At 44.0% G+C, this 21,878-nt stretch overlaps 1 protein-coding gene across 1 annotated transcript; it reads left to right on the top strand.

The window, feature by feature from the left end:
* Positions 1 to 1,371: 1,371 nt before the first annotated feature.
* LOC145401737 (BTB/POZ domain-containing protein 7) lies at positions 1,372 to 20,964 on the top strand. The gene is made up of 15 exons (XM_080273918.1): positions 1,372 to 1,442; positions 2,629 to 2,691; positions 11,382 to 11,589; positions 11,929 to 12,081; positions 12,607 to 13,020; positions 13,677 to 13,967; positions 14,354 to 14,488; positions 14,982 to 15,132; positions 15,577 to 15,734; positions 17,429 to 17,578; positions 17,862 to 18,039; positions 18,154 to 18,371; positions 19,390 to 19,557; positions 20,041 to 20,238; positions 20,683 to 20,964. Exons 1-15 carry the CDS (start codon positions 1,372 to 1,374, stop codon positions 20,962 to 20,964), a joined length of 2,838 nt encoding a protein of 945 aa, XP_080130044.1.
* The last annotated feature ends 914 nt before the right edge of the window (positions 20,965 to 21,878 follow it).

Genomic DNA, 21,878 nt, shown 5'->3' with positions numbered 1-21,878 from the left:
TTGTATGTGTGAGCTTCAATACTGCCTCCAGCCTCCCCCCTGCCTCATCTCCCTGCGTCATATTTTCCTCTTCAGCCTCGCGTTCCCCACTTGCGCAACGAATTTGATCGAAAATGGCGTTGTAGTTGATGGTAGCTGAGTTCCCGACCCTAAGATACTGGCCCTGGATGGGAAGAGAGGAAAAATGCTGCTGGAGGTGAATACTGTGCCTCCATTACTAGAAGCTTTAATTATCATCGTCAGTGAAGCCTTGGAAACAATAAATTCGCTTCACACTGTACTTTTGTTATGTTTTTGTTGAGCCTTATGTGATTTACAGAGAGGCTATTTGGTCATAATAACAAATATGCATCAAACATGACTAACACGAGCTGTCAAGTTGGTTTGTTGATGTTAGTGCAGACGAAATGATTTCTTGTCAGGGAAGAGGTCTGTGGAGTCCATTTAATCACTCTAACGTTAATAACAGAAATTTTAAAGTGTTATGTTACCAAATAGCCTCTCTCATTGATGTTTGTATGAAAATTGATGTCTGATCAGCAAAAATTATGGTACCTTAAATTGGTTCCTGGTGTACTTTATAAATTTAATCTGCATGTGCTGAGTATGAGTAATGAGAGATTTAGGGTTTGTAAGATAATAATACAAACTGACCTTGAACAAAATATCATGAAACTGGTGTAGGAGAGGGATGCCTTCATGTGGTGGCACCAATAAAATGGGGGGGGGGTAGCTGCCGAGTTAAACAAGCATTCCATAATTCCCTTTGTTCCCTGCCCCCCCCTGCTAAAGAAATAACTAAATAGGTAAATAAAACAAGGATGATGGACTGTGCAGGAAAGGCAGCTTCAAATTGCCATCTAGTTGATTCATATGCAGACTGTTGACTTCAATAACGTTGGGTCTGGTTAGTACTTGGATGGGTGACCGCCTGGGAACACCAGATGCTGTTGGCATCCCTACGTCAAGTGGGGTTGGTGGAGGATTAGTGCCCCTCCCTGTAAAACAATTAACTCTAAGCTCTTGGCCACCCCATTTGGGATACATGGTGTCTGGCAATGAATGAACGAATGAATGATGTTCGTAATGAAGGGGTTAATTTTAATGTGTTTACCCTTGCAGTGGATTCTCTCTCTCTCTCTCTCTCTCTCTCTCTCTCTCTCTCTCTCTTTCAGTACTATAAAAGTACTGGAGAGGGAAACCTTTATGTGTTGGCCTTGATAAAACCAGGTAGCATACTCCACATTATTTTTTATTTCTATTATTTTTTGTAGTACCAGTGTAAAGCAGTATCAGTGAGTGATAAGTGGAAAATAAAATACTTAATTTATATTGATGACTGGCTACTGTTCCCTTGGCAGGTGACTGTGCATGAAGAGGATGGGCGTCAACGCATCATGTCAGGCTGATGTGGGGACGGGTCCTCAGGCAATCTTCAACGCGTGAGTCACTAGAGCTTTGGTGGTGGTGGCGGGGATGAGGATGGGTTAATGTGGTTGGGTAGGGTTGGGTTGGGTTGGGCTAATGTGGGTGGATGGGGTTGGGTTGGGTTGGGCTAATATCGGTGGGTGGGGTTGGGTTGGGTTGGGTCAGTGTGGGTGGATGAGATGGGGTTGGGTTTAGCTAATGTGGGTGGGTGGGGTGGGGTTGGGTTGGGTTGGGCTATTGTGGGTGGTTGGGGTTGGGTTGGGTTGGGTCAGTATGGGTGGGTGGGAGATACACTGCCCCATCTGAGTGCCTCCGTGGAGCGCCTCATTTTTCAGACAGTGCCCTATAGAGGAATTTTTGACCCCAGGTGATCTCAGAGAATAATCAACTGATAGGAACCATACTCCATTCTGCTCTGCATCTGCCTTAAGGCTGTACTGTAGTAAAATTTCAGCTTTCTAGTATAGGTGGTTCTTGAGATAGGATGGCTGGCCCACTTTTCTACGTTCTGGATAGTATCCCAAAGGTACCGTGGATAAAAAACATAATCTGTTGTCTCACCTCCATTTTCTTGGTTTATTGATTGTGGCGTGTTTGATGTTACTCCACGGATATCCTCATATGCAAGCAAAATTCCACTGTCAGTGGAGTGTGCTTCTAATTTATGATTGAAGAGCAGAAAGAAAAAAGAAATTGAATGGAAGTTAAAGCAGGTGCTAGAACCAGGTAAATACTTTTCAGAAGTTGCTGGAGACTATTAAGCAAAAGAAATTAATATGTGTTATTACTTGTAAGGTTAATATGTAATATGTGAATCAAAGCTTGAATCATGATTGTACATAATTATGGCAGAGTTTCATTTTAAAAGGGCCCCCTGCATGCTCAGGCTGGCCTGTCCGGCCTTGTGCACAGCAGCTTCATTTGAGGAGAGTCTTGGCCTCAACAGCCCACAGGAGCTCAGTTTTGCCTGAACATGCTGGTTTGTGTAGGTTATTGACTGGGTAGACCAGCGTGAGTGTGTGGGACCCTACAGTGTTATGATTGTGTGACTGGTTAGCAAATATGTAGCCACATTTCACTTCCTCGGTAGTTCCGCTTATGGTCATCAGTAGACAGTTATGTACTTCCATCTTCCCCTTACCCCCCCAAGCAACTTATTTCCAATGCCTTATAATAACTCTGCGTCGGTGTTGCCCCCAGCTGGCGTCCGCAGTTCCTGGCCACTCGACAGCTCAGCCTGGCCACCGCTTTGTTCCAGACCACGTGCGTCAGGCCGGCTATTAGTTTTTCTCACGCACCTTTTTGCTTACATTTGGCACTTTCAGATCTCCCCCTGACTGGGTGATGAACCTTCTCTCACATACCTCTTGCTTTCCCTTGATTGCTCTGTTTCAAATTACCTTTCATGACTGGATGGTGGTATCTGTCTCACTGCTGTTCCAGACGACATGTGAGGCTGGCTTATTGTTTGTCTGTATAGCACACGCCTCTCGCATACTCTGGCACTGCTTGGCACTTCTGAATTGTCGCTCTTGACTAGGTGATTGTTAGTATTATGATTGTACCATTTTTACAGATTCACATGTGACCATCTAGGTACTCGTTTGTCATATACATACATGTCACGTATGTTTGTCACTTTCAGGAGCCTCTCGTGACTGGATGATGAACCCTGTTTTTGCCTCACACACACACACACCACTTGCTTTGCTTTATCAGTGTTTCAAATATCCTCCTGGGACTGGGTGGTGAACCATGTTCGCTCGCATATGTTGCTGTCTTGAACTACCACTCGTGACTGGATGAGGAATATTTGTGATTGTCCTTCTTACCACTCTTTACAGACCTTGTGTATGAGGTCATGGTTTTGTTCATCTGTCTCATATGCACTTCTGTCTCTCATTTTTCACCGTTAGTCATGGTTTGAAATCGTATTTTGAGAGTGGATGGTGAGCAATTTTTTTTTTCTTTAATAATCTGTTTCACCATTTTCAAACCCCATGTGTGAGGTTGGCTTTGTCTTTACCTGATTCACACACACCTCCCCTTGCTTATGTTTGTCACTTTGTTACAAATCATCTCATGTGACAGGATGTTGAACTACATTTGCTTGACCTGCACCTCTTGTTTATACACGTCAGTACTGAATTGCCTTAAGCAGCTGAATACGGCAATGATATTATCAGTTTCATCACTCTTACACACTGGGTGAGACCCAGCTTCTTTCATGCACATGCACCTCTCATTTAAGTTTGTCACTCTGTCTCAGATCACCCCTTTCCTTACTCGCATCAGTTGTGAATCACGTCTTGTGACAGGACAGTGGCAGTAATTTTGTATCTCTCAGGAATCCTGCAGACTCTTTGTGGGGTCAGTCTCTTGTGTATCTTACACACACACATGCATCACCTCAGATCATTATACTTTTTCCCCTCTGTGACTGGATGGTAAGCAATTTTTTGTGTTAGCATCAACACTTATTGGGCTCTTACTTGGACATGCACTTTGCTTAGGTTCATCTCACTGTCTGGTTGTTGCAGCCATGTGCTCTTATGAAAGCCCAGTGGACTGCAGGCTGAGGTTGCCCTCCTCCTGTGGTCCATCATCCTAGTTTCAGGAAATAGGGAGGGAGTTGAGGGAGGCTTGTATAACCAGACAGCAGAGCCAACTGATTATATCAATGCCACCACAGGAAGGCATCCCTTTCCAACACCACACTTTTTAATTTCCACAGTGACTAGATGTTAAGCTGTTGGAACTGTATCAGTCTTACTACTCTCAGAGGTTCCTTGTGTAAAGCTGGTTTCTCGTTTGCCTCGGTGCACATCTTCCCTCGTGTACGCTTGTTACTATATTGAAGCACGTCTTGTGACTGGGTAATGTGCAAAGTCATCGCATATAAATCATATCACTGTTGTTTCATTCTTCATAGTAGACACTGCTTATCATGCTTAGAAAAGAGAGCAGTTGATGAGCATGGAGGAAAGATAGGTGATCTGTTAATGAATGATTTAACTATGGAGTGGCCCAAAATAACCTTTGTGGTACCCCAGATCATCACCATACATTGGAATCTACATGTTTAAAGTGTATTTAGAGATGCATTAACAACATATGTTTTCCATCATTCCAATATATATACAAAAAAACTTGTATTATGCTAGTTTTGTCACCTTTGGAAGAACACAGCTGCTGAGTCTAGTGTAATGAAAGACAAGGGGTGACTGTGCAGACATTTGAGGAAGCTGCATTATGAATATATGAGGAAGCTGCATATATAGACATTTAGGGAAGCTGCATTTACAAACGAGGAGCTTAATCAGAACTTCAGAAATGCATTTGGGTGAACTATGTTTGTGATCATACTCAGATTTTTAGAAGCAGGCATTTGAGTCAGCAGTGTTTGTTGTCATACTTCAAACTTTAGAAACAGGCAGTTAGGTGAATTTTGTGTGCGATCCTACTCAGATTAATATAAACGTGCATTTGAGTGAGTTATGTTGATTGTATTATGATTTTTAGAAACAGACGTTTGAGTGAGTTACATTATGATTTTTAGAAGCAGACGTTTGAGTGAGTTACATTATGATTTTTAGAAGCAGACATTTGAGTGAGTTATATTCATCTTCCAATGACTTGTAGAAGCAGACATTTGAGTGAGTTACATTATGATTTTTAGAAGTAGATGTTTGAGTGAGTTATATTATGATTTTTAGAAGTAGATGTTTGAGTGAGTTATATTATGATTTTTAGAAGTAGATGTTTGAGTGAGTTATATTATGATTTTTAGAAGCAGACATTTGAGTGAGTTATATTATGATTTTCAGAAGCAGACATTTGAGTGAGTTATATTATGATTTTTAGAAACAGACATTTGAGTGAGTTATATTCATCCGCCTATGATTTTTAGAAGCAGACATTTGAGTGAGTTATATTATGATTTTTAGAAGCAGACTTTTGAGTGAGTTATGATTTTTAGAAGCAGACATTTGAGTGAGTTATATTATGATTTTTAGAAGTAGACGTTTGAGTGAGTTATATTCATCTTCCTATGACTTTTAGAAGCAGATGTTTGAGTGAGTTATATTATGATTTTTAGAAGCAGACATTTGAGTGAGTTATATTATGATTTTTAGAAGTAGACGTTTGAGTGAGTTATATTATGATTTTTAGAAGCAGACGTTTGAGTGAGTTATATTCATCTTCCTATGACTTTTAGAAGCAGACGTTTGAGTGAGTTATATTATGATTTTTAGAAGCAGACATTTGAGTGAATTATATTCATCCTCTTATGATTTTTAGAGGTTGACATATGAGTGAGATAACCTTGTGATCCTTCTCTGAACTTTAGAAACAGACGTATGAGTGAGTGATATTCGTGATGCCAAGAGCCAATGTAGCTATGACTTTCAGAGGATGTTCGCGGTGCCTGTCACTCAGCATCCTGGCCCGCTCCTGTCTGCCCACTGCCCCACACGGGTGCGTCATCTCACACTCTCACTGTAGTCTGTTTGTTCTCACCTGACAAATATCTGTAGCCAGTTTTGGGCGTAGTTGATGGTCATATGTTATTAAAAAGGATGAGTTTGACTAATAACCAAGGAGACTCATTCCTTACTTCATAACTAAGGTTCGTAGAATTTCACACAACCACAACTTGGTGTTCAAGTTGTGGAGGTGGTCCAGATTATTTTTTTAAATTTGTTTTTCCTTCCTCTGTTCATCTTATGTAAAAAATAAAAATAAAAGAATAAATAAATAAATAAATCAGGTGGATGAATGCAAACTGACATACTGTACCTCATCTCTGTCCTGCACACACACACACACACACAGACACACACACACACACACACACACACACACACACACACACACACACACACACACACACACACACACACACAACAAAAAAGTCTCAGCACACAAGTTCCTGAAGCATCATTTTTCGTATCTAGCACTTTCAGCATTAAAGTGCTCTTATGACACATGTGCTGCTGCTGGTGCTTGCGTGCTGCTGCCAGTATATAATTGCCCCACACTTGTAGCAAAATCGTACTAGCTTGTGGTAATGTAATTTCAGTAGTGAGGTGACGTCTGCTGAAACAATAAAAATGCAGGGGAGGCTCATGTATTTTTAGCCGTTTATTTTACAGCTGCTGGTCTGATATTTTTTTGTGCGGTATGTACTGTATTAGTGGGGTTGGTGGAGGATTAGTGCCCCTCCCTGTAAAACAATTAACTCTAAGCCGTTGGCCACCCCGTTTGGGATACATGGCGTCTGGCAATGAAAAATGAATGTACTGTATTGACATGTCATTTAGTGGGGACATGTTTTTCAATAATAACACATAGGCTATTGGATGTATTTTGTTGAAATAATATATAAGAAAAAGTTCACAAGCCTTGTTGCAACTTATTCTTCTCTCCTGTTATCTGTATATTTTCCATCCAAAAACTGTGACCAGTAACGCGCTGTATTTACTGTATTCAGATTGATAACAGACGTGTTTACTCAGTAGATACTGTACTGGGAAAGCTCACATTATCCAAATCTTTGTATCTGTGGGTTGGTGGAGGGGTAATGCCCCTTCCCATGAAACAACTAACTTAGAGACATGCTGGTCGCCCCTTATGGGATTAAGGCATCTGGCGGTTGATTGATTGATTGCTGTAGTTTGCCTACCTAACGTACAAAAGAATATAGTGCCACATGCGGAAATACAGTAAGCTGCTAAGGAAGAGATGCAGTGTAGCTCTATAAACCCACAAGAATATCTCTGAGAGTTAGGGTGTTTCCTGAGGGCTGCAGTTCAGATACAGGGAAGTCCATACATGACACTCATCTTCCCCTCCATCGGCCAGTTTCTCGTTTGTTGTGGGGACAGTTCGGTCAGTGATGGTGTCAGCCCTACATTTTTTATTCCCCATTCCCACTGCCACACCTACACCCATACCAGTAGACTGAGCCGTATTCTATGTTTTACCATCAGGTGTTAAATTGTCTGGCATCCCGTGGCCGGTAACACGATTTCTGTAATGTTCATTGAGTTTAAATATTCATCTCAGTGTTTCGTTGTTCAGTATTAACCTTTTCAGTACAATGATGTCTTTTATTTTACTTCTTCATCTTCTAGACCGGTGTTGGGGACGGGATGCCTTCATGTGGTGGCACTGACATAACCAGAAGGCTCCACTGCCCAGTTGTACAAATGTCCCTCCACTCTCTCCCTGTTCCCCTCAAATTCACTGCAGGAGGAGGGCAACCTCTTCCTGCTGTTCATTAGGTTCGCATTTAAGCTGAGTAAATTTATCCAGTGGTAGGAAGAATGAAATAAAAATGACATTATTGTATTAAGAGTGTTACTGATGGTAGTTTATGTGGAAGATGTAGTACAGTACACGGTAATTACAACCTTGAATTTTTAAAATGTTTAATTATGGCACAGAACTTTATTGTTTTTCACAGTGTTCTACAGCAATAACTCCTTTGTAGGTGATCCATTATGACAAGTGGAGATGTTGGGTAGGAGAGAGACAGGTTAAACTTGAATTCATTAATTTCTCTAACTGTTCTGCACAGATCCCATTTTCATTGAGTTTCTGAAGATGGGTTCTGTGTAGCCCAAAACATTAGAGAAAGTACAGAATTCAATCTTTAACATGTGTGTCTTTCCCAACCAGCATCCCCTTTTGCCTTGTGTGTATGATTGTGGATTGTGATGGTAAAGGAATGTGTAATAAAAGAAATTATGGGCAGCATGGATGTGTAGTGATATGGACATAGTCAAAGAATGCCTATAGAGTGTCAAAGTGGGATTGGAAGTAATGTTGGAAGAGGAAGACCATGTGTGGTTTGGATGAAGAGAGTGGAGCTGTGTGGTGTGAATGAAAAGAAAGAAGATTGACTTGATTGTGACAGCAATTGTTATCTTATGGTCATTCCTTGTTGGAGGGTTCCCAGGAAGAATCAAGGTACTGAAGATGATGATGATGGTGATGTATGATGTTCATGAGAGGGGTTGCATCACTTACGTACTAAGGGCTTGGCAGTGAGTGGATCATTTCTACCCTTCATGTGTTGTAAGAGTGGCCTAAGATGATGTGTGTCTGTGGGATTTAGCCAAGACTGTTGAAGGCCTGGAAAATGATTGAATTCATTGTGTGTCTGTACCTGAATGACCTCTGTGTTAGTTAGAGGAGAAATGAGTGTGTTACAGTACTGTATTACATTTTCTCCTTGTACCATGTCAGGGTTGAATGGTTTTGTCAGTAGCAGAGTCCATAGCACCTCTTTCTTAGCAGATTGTTACATATATGCATCTTAATATTCTCGTGTGTGGTGTGTTCATTTTTGTGTGATTGGCATCTAAAAGAAGGATTACTCTTAATTCAAACCTGATGTCCCGAGGAAGGTTTGGTGACACTAAGGACATGCAGCCGTTTAAAATCGTGTGGAAGGTACACGTTGGTAGTACAGTGGTGGTGCTGGAGTTGCATGACACTCAATATTGTTAATCACCAGCAACAGAAAAAAAAAAAAATGGATTACACACCACTTGCATGGCAGAAGCCTAAAAAAAAACTTGTTAATGGTCCTGATTGCTTAAATAACATATCAGAGACTATCAGTGTGCATTATTCATAAATATTTTGGTAAGGAAGAGATGTTGAGAAGGCAGTCAAGGCTACAACACTGCAGATCCTTGTGTTGCCTTTTCTGATACATTTTGTGGGTGTTAGTTGGTGTAATGTCACGGTGCCTCTCTTCATTACACAGCACAGCCCCTTCAGTATTAAGTATTACCAGTACTGCTAAGCTCAGTCAAGTTGTCTGGCTGAAGCTACTGTGAAATTAAGTCACTATAGTACTGAGGGCATTGATGGACATTATGTAGATGCTGGCGGGGGATGCCTTCACGTGGTGGCACAATATAAGTTGGCTGCTCCAATGCCCAGCTCTACATATATCCCTCAGCTCCTTCCTTATCCCACTAAAGACGGATGGTGGACTGCAGTGGGGAGACCGATCCGCAGTCCAGTGGGTTCACATTGAGGTGAACCTGGGGCTACAGTGTGAACATGGTGTACTGCATGCCAAAACTGCCCTTGTCATTATAGTTTACCATCCTGTGTTTGGGGGATTGGGAAGAAGGTGAGGGACATTTGTATAACCAGGCAGTGGAAGTGCCTGGTTATATTGTTGCTAATGTATGAAGGCTTCCCTCTTCAGCACCTCTCATGAAGGGTTTAGGCACATTGTCCTTAATAATGCTTTCAATATAATTATGTCTTAAACATTGCTCTTGCCACTGTCAGACTCTTATTTCACATAGGTCAGACATCTTATGGTGAAGGGATGAAAGATGTATGTGTTTATTGAATTGTTTACATCACTCTAGTTGCACTCTTAACACACTTTTCAGTAGTGACTGTTCCTCATGTTAATGTGTAGTACAGTATGTATAAATGCGCACATTAACAGTACATGTGTGTGTGTTTGTGAATGGACCATGTGTCATTATTAAAGCACACCTCCTCACACCTCACCCCTAATGTTGCAGTGTTTGTTATGGTATATATGTTGGGATGTGTGCATTGAAGAACTTGACATTATAACCATATGTATTGTTTGTTAAAGTAGATAAAGACGTAGTAAGAATAAATGGTATGATAAATTATAAATGCATTATGCTGGTTGGTACTGTGTTTATGTATTGTCATTAAACCATTTTGCTAGTATGGATAATCTTGGGTACTTTTTCAGGCTAACATGAGATGATCTTGTTCAGGTGGGAGGGTTATAAAGTACAGACAGTGTGTCATAACTTTTTCTATACAGTTAGTCTACTGTTGATGTTGCTATATCCTGATCATATCTGGCTGAGCAGGTCCGTTGACCACAAGTAGCAGCTGCTTCTGTGGGGCCATCCAGTAGGTACAGTACAGCACAGTGTAATACACTGTGTAGGGATCTGTTGCCCCGGTGTGGTAGACAGCACCTCACCAGGGTTAGATCTTTGTCCTTCCCATGGTGAGGTGCAGGGAAATATAAGTTTGGGCTTCCAGGCGGACATCACAACTGCTTCACCCAGGGTGTACAATGCCACCACATGTAGGCTTCTCCTGAGTGACTTAGTTGGGACTGTAAATTGTAAGAACTGGTAGATCTGCATTATAGGTGGCAGTGAAAGTTTGTAGCCCAAACAGCTAATAAACACATGGAAACAAGCCCCTTATATATATAATGAAGACTTACTGTGTATTGAGTAACTATCCACATATATATAATGAAGACTTACTGTGTATTGAATAACCCGTTGAAGCTTTAGATAAATCTTTTCCTTTAGCCCACCATCCTCTTTCTGGTGAAAGAGGGAGAGTTAAGGGACGTCCGTATAACTGGGCAGCTCCGCCACTCAAATTATATTAATGCCACCACATAAGGCATCTGTCTCCAGCATTGTACAGAGATATCAACGGGCCATCTGTGCCTGGTTGAGGCTGTGGCACAGGTATTTGATGGTGATAAAGAGAAACATGAGTTAGAGAGAACAATATTCCTGCCTAGGTTGGCTGATGAGGTTCTTCTGTGGAAACAAGACACCTGTTGGTAAATCTAGTCTGGGTCAATCTGGATTAGAGTACTGCATTGTATCTGACTTGTGTTTCTCTATATGATCTAAGCTCAGTGCTGGAGAGGGACACCTTCTTGGGGTGGTGCTGATAACTGGGTGGTAGGACTGCTTGGTTTTGCAGAGATCCCTCAACTCACTCCCTGTCCTCTGAAAGGAGGATGGTGGGCTGCAGAAAAGGACAGGTTGATGATGCAGGCCACTAGTTTAATGACCCAAGGAGCCTGGGACCACAACAACAACAACAGTATCAGTAACAATCTTCTCTGGCCGTGGTGACATTGGCCTGAGTGCCACCCCTAAGGTATGACTCATGTTTTATGTACGCCACGGCAGAGAGAAGAAGCGTAAGCTGACAAGCCTGGCGACGCTGCGTAAGAAGCTGATTCGGCGGCGGCGGTCGTCCAAGTCGTGCGACCACACGCGGGTGGTGCGGGAGCTGGTGGCAGACTGGGCCGTGGGGGAGGTGGCCGCCCTATACCAGGAGTACGAGGCCAGTGCCGCCCTCAAGGACCTCACTGTCCAGGTAATGTCACGGTCTTCATTTCATCCACTGTAACTCGGTGAAGATTTTCATTCGCTTGCTGTGTATTTTCCATAGCTTAGCAGCACAGCGGAATGAAAGAGTAATATGGCTGTACATCCTTTCCATAGTTCTTCCTTACTTACATACGGTATCTTGTTACTTTCCTATTACACTCACTGGCAGAATAAGATTTTAACAAGAGTAGAGTCCCACAGTAACACAAGTTCTGAGGAAAATTGTGCTATTTCTAGTCCCCTCAGTAATTTTTAAAAAAGTATTCCCATGAAATCCCATAAGAATCTCATCTATGCAGTATTACTAGCAGTGTTTCCTCCACAGGCTGACCTCGCCCGCCCGCCGGCGCCGACGTATAAGCAGGACCTGAGTGACCTGTTTGACTACAAGTACTGCACTGATGTGGACCTGGTGTTTCAGGGGGCAATATTCCCCGTACACCGCGCCATCCTCTCTGTACGCTGCCCTTACTTCCAGGTGGGTCACATAATCTTGTCTGTATACCACCTTTACTTCAAGGTAGGTTTCATCGTCCCCCTGTATGCTGCCCTCACTTCCATTTATTCTTCTCATGGCACCTTAGTCACTCTATTGTAGCTGAGCAGCTACAGAGTACGGTACCACCAATATCACTGAGCAGCTCTGCTGCCTAGCCATACAAATGTCCCTCATCTCACTCCATATATCTCCAAAGGGGGATGGTAGACTGCGAGAGAAGGGCAGCTTCAGCTTCCAATCCACCAGGTTCACATTTCAGGTCAAATTGGAAATCTAAAGTGTTGCTGCTATTAAGATTTGCATCATATACCACTCTCCTACTTTACTAAGTGGAAGCATAGATTACATGTGTCCACATTCATGCATGAAAATGTGCACATACACATACAGATACGCAGCTACAATATGGAAAGCCAGGGTGATGATACTTATGAATGATACTGATGAAATTCAGTCCACCCTTGGTATGAGATCATGACAGAGATGATGAATCTGTGTTTGCAGGAGGTGCTGAAGAAGATCCCCGGGTATGGTGCCCAGATTGGTGTTGACATCCGGACGCCGGGCATCGACATCCCGATGTTCAGCGCGCTACTGCGGTACCTTTACACGGGGGAGTTCAACGCCTACGATGGCACCAGCAAGGCTCAGATGGGGCTCAGCAACCTGGATATGCTGATGCAGTTGTGCGAGGAGTTCGGCACGCCCAATCCTCTCGAGTGCGACCTCAAGTACCTGTTGGAGTCCGGGGATCATGCCGACTGTGTGCTGGTGTTCTCCACCGGGGGCGACTCCAGCCAGGGGGACTCCAGTGGGGAGCCGGGCCCCTCAGACTATGGCTTCCACAACCGCCTGGAGCTGTTCTGCCATAAGGCCGTCCTCAGTGCCAGATCCCCCTTCTTCCGTAGCCTCATACAGGTACTACCCGTATCATTTTTAATGCCTTGAACATAGGGTAATCTTTTTTATTTTATTGGTCTATTTCATTTCATTTGTGCTGTCTCTGGGGTAGTTTATGCAGTGTAGGATAGATCGATCTTGTGGAGAGACTAGAGAATGAATGACCGAGTAGGGAACTGTATATAAATGAGGTGGAGGGAGAGGGGGAGACTGAGTTAGATGGAAGGCTGGGATGGAGAAGTATAAGGATGGTAAAGGTGTGAGTTCGAGGGAGTGCAGTTTGATCGCAGAGTTCAGGTTGACTTGAAGTTATTGTGGCCAACCCCCTGTGGGATTAAGATGTTTAGCCATAGAGAGAGAAGGAAGATATGCAAGATACAGAAGTAGAAGGAAGGGGTGCAGGTTAAAACAGAAACAGAAGGAAGGGGTGCAAGTTAAAACAGAAACAGAAGGAAGGGGTGCAAGTTAAAACAGAAACAGAAGGAAGGGGTACAGGTTAAAACAGAAACAGAAGGAAGGGATGCAGGTTAAAACAAACAGAAGGAAGGGGTGCAGATTAAAACAGAAACAGAAGGAAGGGGTACAGGTTAAAACAGAAACAGAAGGAAGGGGTGCAAGGATCTCTCTGCCACATCCCTACAACCATATCTTAACCATCATATCTACCCACATAGCGGCGGCAGCGGTACAGCGAGGATATATACGATAGAGGAGGGATACCCCACTCCACACGCATCGTACTGGACCAGGGCGTCATACCCAAGCGCTATGCCCGGGTGCTCCTCCACGCGGTTTACCTTGACACCCTAGACTTGTCCTGCATCATACGTGACTCCACCAGCACCAACAGCTTGAGTGAGGCTCAGAGTATTGTCCAGACCGGCCGAACGCACCTCACTGTGGTCGAGGAGGCCATGGAGATTTACCAGATTGGCCGATTCCTGGAGCTGGACATTCTCACACAGGTCAGTTACAGTTCTTTGGCCTAAACTTGGCCCAGATTTTTGTTTACTTATTTTTTATTAATATTTTTTGCCACTTATTAATGTAATTTGGCAGAAAGGGACAGTGTGGCTCTACATAATTTCTTTTTAGTAGTATTTCTTGACTGTACTCTTTTTACTTCATCCTAACCCATATATATATATTTTTTTCCTTTGAAGCTTGATAGTTCATGGACAAAAGATGATGCTTTGGTTATACATCCTTTTCCTAGCACTTCTTCATGGCCAGCACCATATTCTATTACCCATTGCTGCAGATCAGTATTAAGGATGAAGAGATATCAGTTTTAGTCCAAGTTAGAGCAAAGAGTGTACAGTAATTCAGTATATGTTTGTGTGCCCCCCAGGGTTGTGAGGACCTTATTGTGGAGTCCCTGTGTTTGGACAACTTGGTGTCAGTGTTGCGGTGGTCTGGTGAGGCACACGGGTCTGCCTGGGTCCACCGCCAAGCCTTACACTATCTGCGTGAAGAGTTCTCTCAGGTGTGCATCAGTTCCTCACCCACTTCTGTCAGTACACTGGCAAGATCCAACTTTCTCAGTACCGTATATGTTTGCAGAAGGGGGACAGACAGAGGCAGAGAAGCTGGTATACATTATCATCTATCTATCTATTGCCAGATGCCTTAATCCCGTAAGGGGTAGCCACAAACAGATTGCCTCCATGTCGCCCTGTCCCCCGCCATTTCACTGCCCTGCTCCCAGCTCGCACCCCCCTATCTCATATACTTCTCCACTTGATCCTTCCATCTCATCCTTGGCTTCCCCCTCTATCTCCCCCCCTCCACCTCACTCACATACACTCTTCTTGTCAGTCTCTCACTCTCCATCCTCTCCACATGGCCAAACCACCTTTATTTATCAAGCCCTGATTTTATTGCACAGGTCGCTCAGTCTGTTACACTACTGGAACTAGATAGAGCAACAGAGAGAGAGAGATTTTTATTCAGCATTAATTTCTCTTCTGATATCACAGGTTGCTCAGTCAGGTGTGCTTCTGGAACTGGACAAAACAACCCTACTTGAAGCGTTGACGTCAGACTTCCTACAAGCGGCAGAACTCGATGTCTTACAGGCCACACTGCGCTGGGGCGAACACCAGTTGTTGAGACGTATGGAAGACAGAGGTGAGGATTGACAGGATTCCAAGGGCTTGAGTGGCAAGTGAATGAGTGTGTGGCCGATTCATTATGCAGACTTTCTTTTTCCCCTAGAACCTACCTCATCCCATCCATAGCTGGGAAAAGAGATCTGGGAGATGATGATGATGATGATGATATATTGTAGTACTATGAATGCTGTTCCCATATCCTTCAAGATTTTGTTCATTCTATCTTTTTCTTTCTGTTGCTTCCTTTCCCCGCACCTCCCTCCCTTGTTTCTCCCTATTTTGTTCCACCCATTCCTTTCCTTCACACTCCATTACCTATCCCTTGCCTTTTCTCATCGAATTGTAATATACCTCATCTACCCCCTTTCATGTCCTCTTCCTTCACCTCTCTCCCATGTATCTGCCAACCCCATCTATCCTATTCCATGCCAGTCTAATGCTACATCTCGTTTCCCCTCAGAACCAAATCTAGTGTCACAAACGGCACACTCAGTAACGCGTAAGGGGCTGCGGAAGCGAGATATGAATGATGTGGAGCTGCGGGAAATTCTGTCAGAGCTGTTGCCACACGTCAGAATGGACCACGTGTTGCCGCCCTCACACGATGTACTCACACAGGTGCGTTTGGGTGATCACTTTGTGTGTGATTGCAGGCGTGTGTGTGCCTTTACCTAGATTACATGCTATACAGACACAAATGCCCTCATATACAGTAAACCCTCAATATGCAGAACCCTCTATTAGCGAATTTCGTTTTTTCCAACGACCTTGAGCTGGCTGAACACTGTGACAATTTAACAAGTTTTTGTTCAGTAAAAGAATAAATGCATGGGAAACACCGAACAGCGTGACGTCCCTATAAGCGCGCTTTTGCACTCCATTCACATCTTGTAGAACGCTGCATCAGTCTCTGGGTGACCAGCATTGTGAAAGGAACCATTAATAGAGCATTTATTGAGAAAAAGAGCCATTTAGACCTAGCTGTATGTTATTGTGTATGATTGTATGGCTGAACGATGCTCTGTATTTTACAATCGTTGTACGGTAAAAGCCACAATGCCTGGGAAATTACCAAACAGCATGGTGTTCGGCTTTAACGAACTATTGGCTCTAACATCAAGGGCCTGGTACCGATTAGTTCGTTATATTGAGGTGTATATGCTTGGTAAATAGTCATACAAGTCTCTTTATTTCATACACATTCACAGAGATGTTATATGTAAGTTGCTGCATAATTACACTTATCTACCATGCTCATATTTTCCAATATTTTTTTATTACCATACACTAAAATCACATGTACTTAGTGACTGTGTGGACCTGCCTTTAGAACAATTATACAGTGTGTGTTGCCCCTTCTTAGTGCTTCTTGTCATGTGCTAATCTGTTGGGCAGTAATGTAATGGTGATGTTGATGATGTACTGGTGGTGTTATTGATGATGTACTGGTGGTGGTGTTGATGATGTACTGGTGGTGGTGTTGATGATGTAATGGTGGTGGTGTTGATGATGTGCTGGTGGTGGTGTTGATGATGTACTGGTGGTGGTGTTGATGATGTACTGGTGGTGGTGTTGATGATGTGATGGTGGTGGTGTTGATGATGTATGGGTGGTGTTATTGATGTACTGGTGGTGGTGTTGATGATGTACTGGTGGTGGTGTTGATGGTGTAATGGTGGTGGTGTTGATGATGTAATGGTGGTGGTGTTGATGATGTACTGGTGGTGGTGTTGATGATGTACTGGTGGTGGTGTTGATGATGTACTGGTGGTGGTGTTGATGATGTACTGGTGGTGGTGTTGATGATGTAATGTTGGTGGTGTTGATGATGTACTGGTGGTGGTGTTGATGATGTACTGGTGGTGTTGATGATGTAATGGTGGTGTTGTTGATGATGTACTGGTGGTGTTGATGATGTAATGGTGGTGGTGTTGATGATGTACTGGTGGTGTTGATGATGTAATGGTGGTGGTGTTGATGATGTAATGGTGGTGGTGTTGATGATGTAACGGTGGTGGTGTTGATGATGTAACGGTGGTGGTGTTGATGATGTAATGGTGGTGGTGTTGATAATGTAATGGTGGTGGTGTTGATGATGTACTGGTGGTGGTGTTGATGATGTAATGGTGGTGTTGTTGATGATGTACTGGTGGTGGTGTTGATGATGTAATGGTGGTGGTGTTGATGATGTAATGGTGGTGGTGTTGATGATGTACTGGTGGTGGTGTTGATGATGTAATGGTGGTGTTGATGATGTAATGGCGGTGTTGATGATGATGATATAACAAACTAATCCTGTATTTATTCATCAGGCGATAAAACGAGGGTTGGTGTCGACGCCACCCAGCCACATGATTGGGGACGACACCACCAACTATCGGGTCAACGCCTGGATACGCAGCAAAAATAATGGCCTGTTTGTCAAGCCACGACTCTTTACGCCTTATGCAGAGGAAATTAAGGTAGTTTATTCCTGATTATTAACTATTGGTATGCAGTAAGACCTTGATATAATGGACTTCAATAGCCTGGAATTAGGTTTTACCGGAATTTTGCTTTTTTCGAAATGGCTTTGGCCTCAATTTAGTCCATTATAGTGAGGTTTTACTGTATCTATTTATCTGTACAATTTTACGCCAAGTTGAAGTGAGCAGAGTATACTTAGTCTTAACATTTATAGGAAGAGCAGCCAGTGATGATGTTGAGAAGAACTAACTTGTTTTTGTGTGTTTTTTCTTGGTACAGTGTGTGGTAGATGAGCAGACAGCGGGAGGTGTTGATGTGGTGAGACTGCAGTGTTTTGTGTCGCACATCCCCGACGCACTGTATATGGTGGAGGACAATGCGCCGCGTCAACCCCCCACGTACCCACCCATACACCCACCTCAGGCCACAGTCGATGTTGTCGCAGCGGCCATACCAGGTGTGTACTGTGGGTTCTTATTTTTATTCGCCTTGGACCCCACCTCACCTTATCCTGAAGTGGGAAAAGAGGTCTGGATGATGATGATGATGATGATGATGAGTATGGCAGCAGTGATAATGATAATAATGATTGATGATGTTGATGATGATGAAACACCCTCGTCCACAGTCGCAGCGATGGTGCGTCGAGAGAGAGAGTTGGTGTCATCTCCTGGGTACCAGCGAGCGGCGTCACTCCTCTTCGCCGACCGACGCATGCTGAGACGGCAGGTTCGCCTTCGTGTCGTCAGGGAGTTCAATTTGCCGGATTCTGTGGCGGACGTACTAGAGGTGGGTCACGGTCATGGCTTGTTTACCTGATGTAGCAATGGATTAACAACAGAATATGATGCCAGTCATGAAGAAGTGCCGTGGCAAGGATGTAAAGCAGGACTGTTAAATTATCAGTCATGAAGAAGTGCTGTGGAAAGGATGTAAAGCAGAACTGTTATATTATTCTGTCACTGGGCTGTGGGATATAAGCTGCTACACGAGGAGACGCTCCACCTGGTTAAAATAAATCGTGTAGGGTTGGCAGCATAAAAACCGGGGACCGCGTCAGTGTTTAGCAGAGGTCTGGCATTTGGTACCGTACACCTGACAACTTTGACCAAATCATAAGTTTATTGACAGCACTGGTGTGATTGGACAGAAATGTAAAATATCAGTTGAAATAACCAAGTAACTGTGATGCATGAATGTCAGAAATTGTAGCTAGACCTCCACTTCACACAGATACTGTCCCAGGTTCACACGTGGCCAACGGTACTTCAATGTGATATCAACATTTACACACACACAGACCTTGCTCCTTAGTTGTGTGTGTATGTCTGTTCAGTTGATGGCAGCTCACCATGGGTTGCAGTATTAGTCATTTCCCCACTCAGTCCTGTATCTCAGAATTTTCCCTGTGCAGGCTCCTTTCCCAGAGGTCTCCATGCAGGACCCAATCTTACATGTTACTCAGTTAGCCTCTAGACATTCTTCCCTCCACATTCCTACCTGCGACCCTGTTCAGAAATACAGGATGGTCTATAACTTTCTTGTGTGCTGTACTCTCATCTTAAATGTCAGGACCAACTTGCCTAGCCCCAAGTTCCTACCTATGGGTCAACATAGGATTGGATGATGGATGGATTGAAGGGATAGCTGAGTCAGTGTTAGTGTCAGTCCTACTTCATATATTCATGTTCTTCTCCCACTGCCACACCCACACCAGCAGACTGAGCCATCCCGACAACACATAAGGTATTGCCAGGTGAGTTTCTAGTGGAGCATTATGGTACTAACCTAGGCCAACCCCCCGCAGGGAGCGTCATACACGGAAGACGATGATGATGGAGGTGAGGGCGAGGTGGAGCGAGGGAGGTGCTCAGTGAGGGACGAGGGACGGTCCAAGCTGCTGCACACGCCAGAGTTCCTCCTCGACCCACTGCTCGACCCACCACAACACCCACACCACTTCAGGCTACTCCAGGTACACTCTTACCCCCTCCAGTATAGGCAGGGCCCATTAGACAAGTGGGATACGTTGATAGAGGACTTATTTGATAACAGAAACTCTTATAATGGAGTGAAAAATATAACAGTTTTTTTCTTGCTCATAGATCTCTACCTCACCTCATCCGTGAGCGGGAAAAGAGGTTTAGATGATGATGATTGAGTGATTGATTGATCGATAATGATAATGATGGGCAATAGTCTCATGAGAAGAATGTCCTTGGATTGCCTTTCAGGTAGAGGGTTGCACTGAAATGATTAAAACCGTATTTCATGTGACAGAATATGTTCGGTAAGTAAACTGACTAATCTTGTTTTAAAAACCACTTTAGTACCAATGCCCTGATGTGGTGTTAGAGAGAGAGAGAGAACTAACTTTCATTTTCAGAACTTATCCCGCTTACGTTATATGTTGTAACGACCAGTAATAGTAGTTTAAGGTGTATGTGTGTGTTGTCAGGGTGACGAGGGACACCTGAGTGATGCAGTGCCGGATGTTGCGTTGGCGTCGGCGTCTCTGTCAGCGCTGCACCTGGGTGGGGGTGGAGGTGGGGCCGGGGCAGGGCTGGGAGATCCCACGTTAGGATCACTGGAGGCGCTACACGACCTGGAGGGCACACAGATGTCACTGGACCTGGGTGACGGATCTCACCACCAGGTACATATACAAAGACACAAATTACTTCCTCTTCGCCCCAAATTTCCGTGGCAATACCCCCAGATTCTCCTAAAGAGTTGTTCTTAAATTCCACAGACTCCCCTAAAGAGTTTGCCTTGTGCCACCCCATAATCAAGCTTGGCCATCCTGTTTTTAAAATACCAGCTTCATCCCTGAGTATAGTCAGTGTGTGTTTACCCAACACAGCTGGATCACACACAGCTTTAATACTGAGTTTTAGTTGCCTGATATTTCTTGAGCTGTAGTTATAAAGTAGAAATGATTCTCCTTCATTAGTAGTGTAGTTATGTAATAAAAAGGTTAAACTCAGAGACTTGGACATCAGATGAGCTGAAATGGATTAGGGATTTTCACCAGGTAAGAAAACCATACTGTGGTGATAATACACTTATTGCTTGAGTACTGCATGCATTTGTTTTGCAGGTTGGGTCACACTTGAGCCTCGGGGGTTCTCACCGTCGGCGGTCGAGTAGCAGACGTCGCCGGCTGCCCCCGCACCTCACCCCACCACCCCCCATGTCAGGCCACCACACGTACAGTGGTGGGCCACCCCGATCCCCGCGCACCCCACCCCTCAGACCCCACTCCGCCACCTCCGCCATTTCCACCACCTCCCCCCTCTCCGCCACAATCTCCGCCACCGCCACCACGCCACGCCACCACCGCCACCACCACCCGGCCGCAACTGCTTCCATGTTGCTCTGACACCAGGATCCCCACTCCTTGCTCCACCACCACCACCACCACCACCATCCCCCCCGCCGCCACCACCACCACCACCATCACTACCACCACCACCACCACCACACCACTGCTGCGCCACCACAGCCACCTCACTCCCCGCCCCCTGCCAGGCCCCGCACCCCAATGTTTTAAGGGGTCAAACACCACACCCGCCTCATGCCACACTGCTCTCTGTAGCCACATTGGGGTCACTAAAATGGGCGCTTAGGTTGGCATCGAAAAATTGTTTGTTGGGTTTACATTTAGTGCTGCATTTACCACTATGCTGTGTACAATGTTCATCATCTTGCAGTTTGCATCATACATCATGTTACACTTCATTGTTCATCATATTATACTGCAGTGTTGTCATGGACGCTGTTTCATTCATCATCGTACACTTCAGTGTTCATTATTCACTGAACAGTACTGCTCAGACCAAGGAAAATTTTACAGCCTTCTTAGTCATGCACTGTCTAACATTCATCATACTTTTGTGCCACATTCTTCATCATTCAAATACCAAAGCATTACCATCATATGTTACAAAGGCTAAGGGACAGCATAGAGGCACTAAAGAGTTTTCAGCAATGATCATCTTGCATCATCTCAAAACACTCATGCATCACCATCACACAGTGCACAGGCTGAGAAAACTAGAACAACATTTTATCTCACTAACCCATAGGCCTAACAAAGTATAATTCATTCCTGGTTTGAATTATACCCACCCATAACTCAGACTATTCCACACTTGCTCATACTCCATCACTCTAACTCCAGCACTTGTAACTATAATTTTAATTTGGACTATAGATAAGGGGTGGAGTTTGAGTGAGGGAGCATGGACAAGTGTGGAAGGGTTTTGAGTTGTGGTTGAGTGTAACTTTGAATGA

The sequence above is a fragment of the Coenobita brevimanus genome, chromosome 56 (assembly GCF_032717465.1).
Source record: "Coenobita brevimanus isolate Jiangsu-jjx chromosome 56, ASM3271746v2, whole genome shotgun sequence".
NCBI classification, from domain to species: Eukaryota; Metazoa; Arthropoda; class Malacostraca; order Decapoda; family Coenobitidae; genus Coenobita; species Coenobita brevimanus.
The sequence above is the reverse complement of the archived record's forward strand: the minus strand, read 5'-3'. Positions and strand labels throughout refer to the sequence as shown.

What these genes read in the sequence shown, in the direction of transcription:
- LOC145401737 (XM_080273918.1), top strand. Translation starts at nt 1,372, where the DNA reads ATGAAGAGGATGGGCGTCAACGCATCATGTCAGGCTGATGTGGGGACG. An exon ending in TGCGTGAAGAGTTCTCTCAG is followed by an intron (nt 14,489 to 14,981) that starts GTGTGCATCAGT and finishes CTGATATCACAG; the next exon opens with GTTGCTCAGTCAGGTGTGCT. An exon ending in GTGACGGATCTCACCACCAG is followed by an intron (nt 20,239 to 20,682) that starts GTACATATACAA and finishes TTTGTTTTGCAG; the next exon opens with GTTGGGTCACACTTGAGCCT.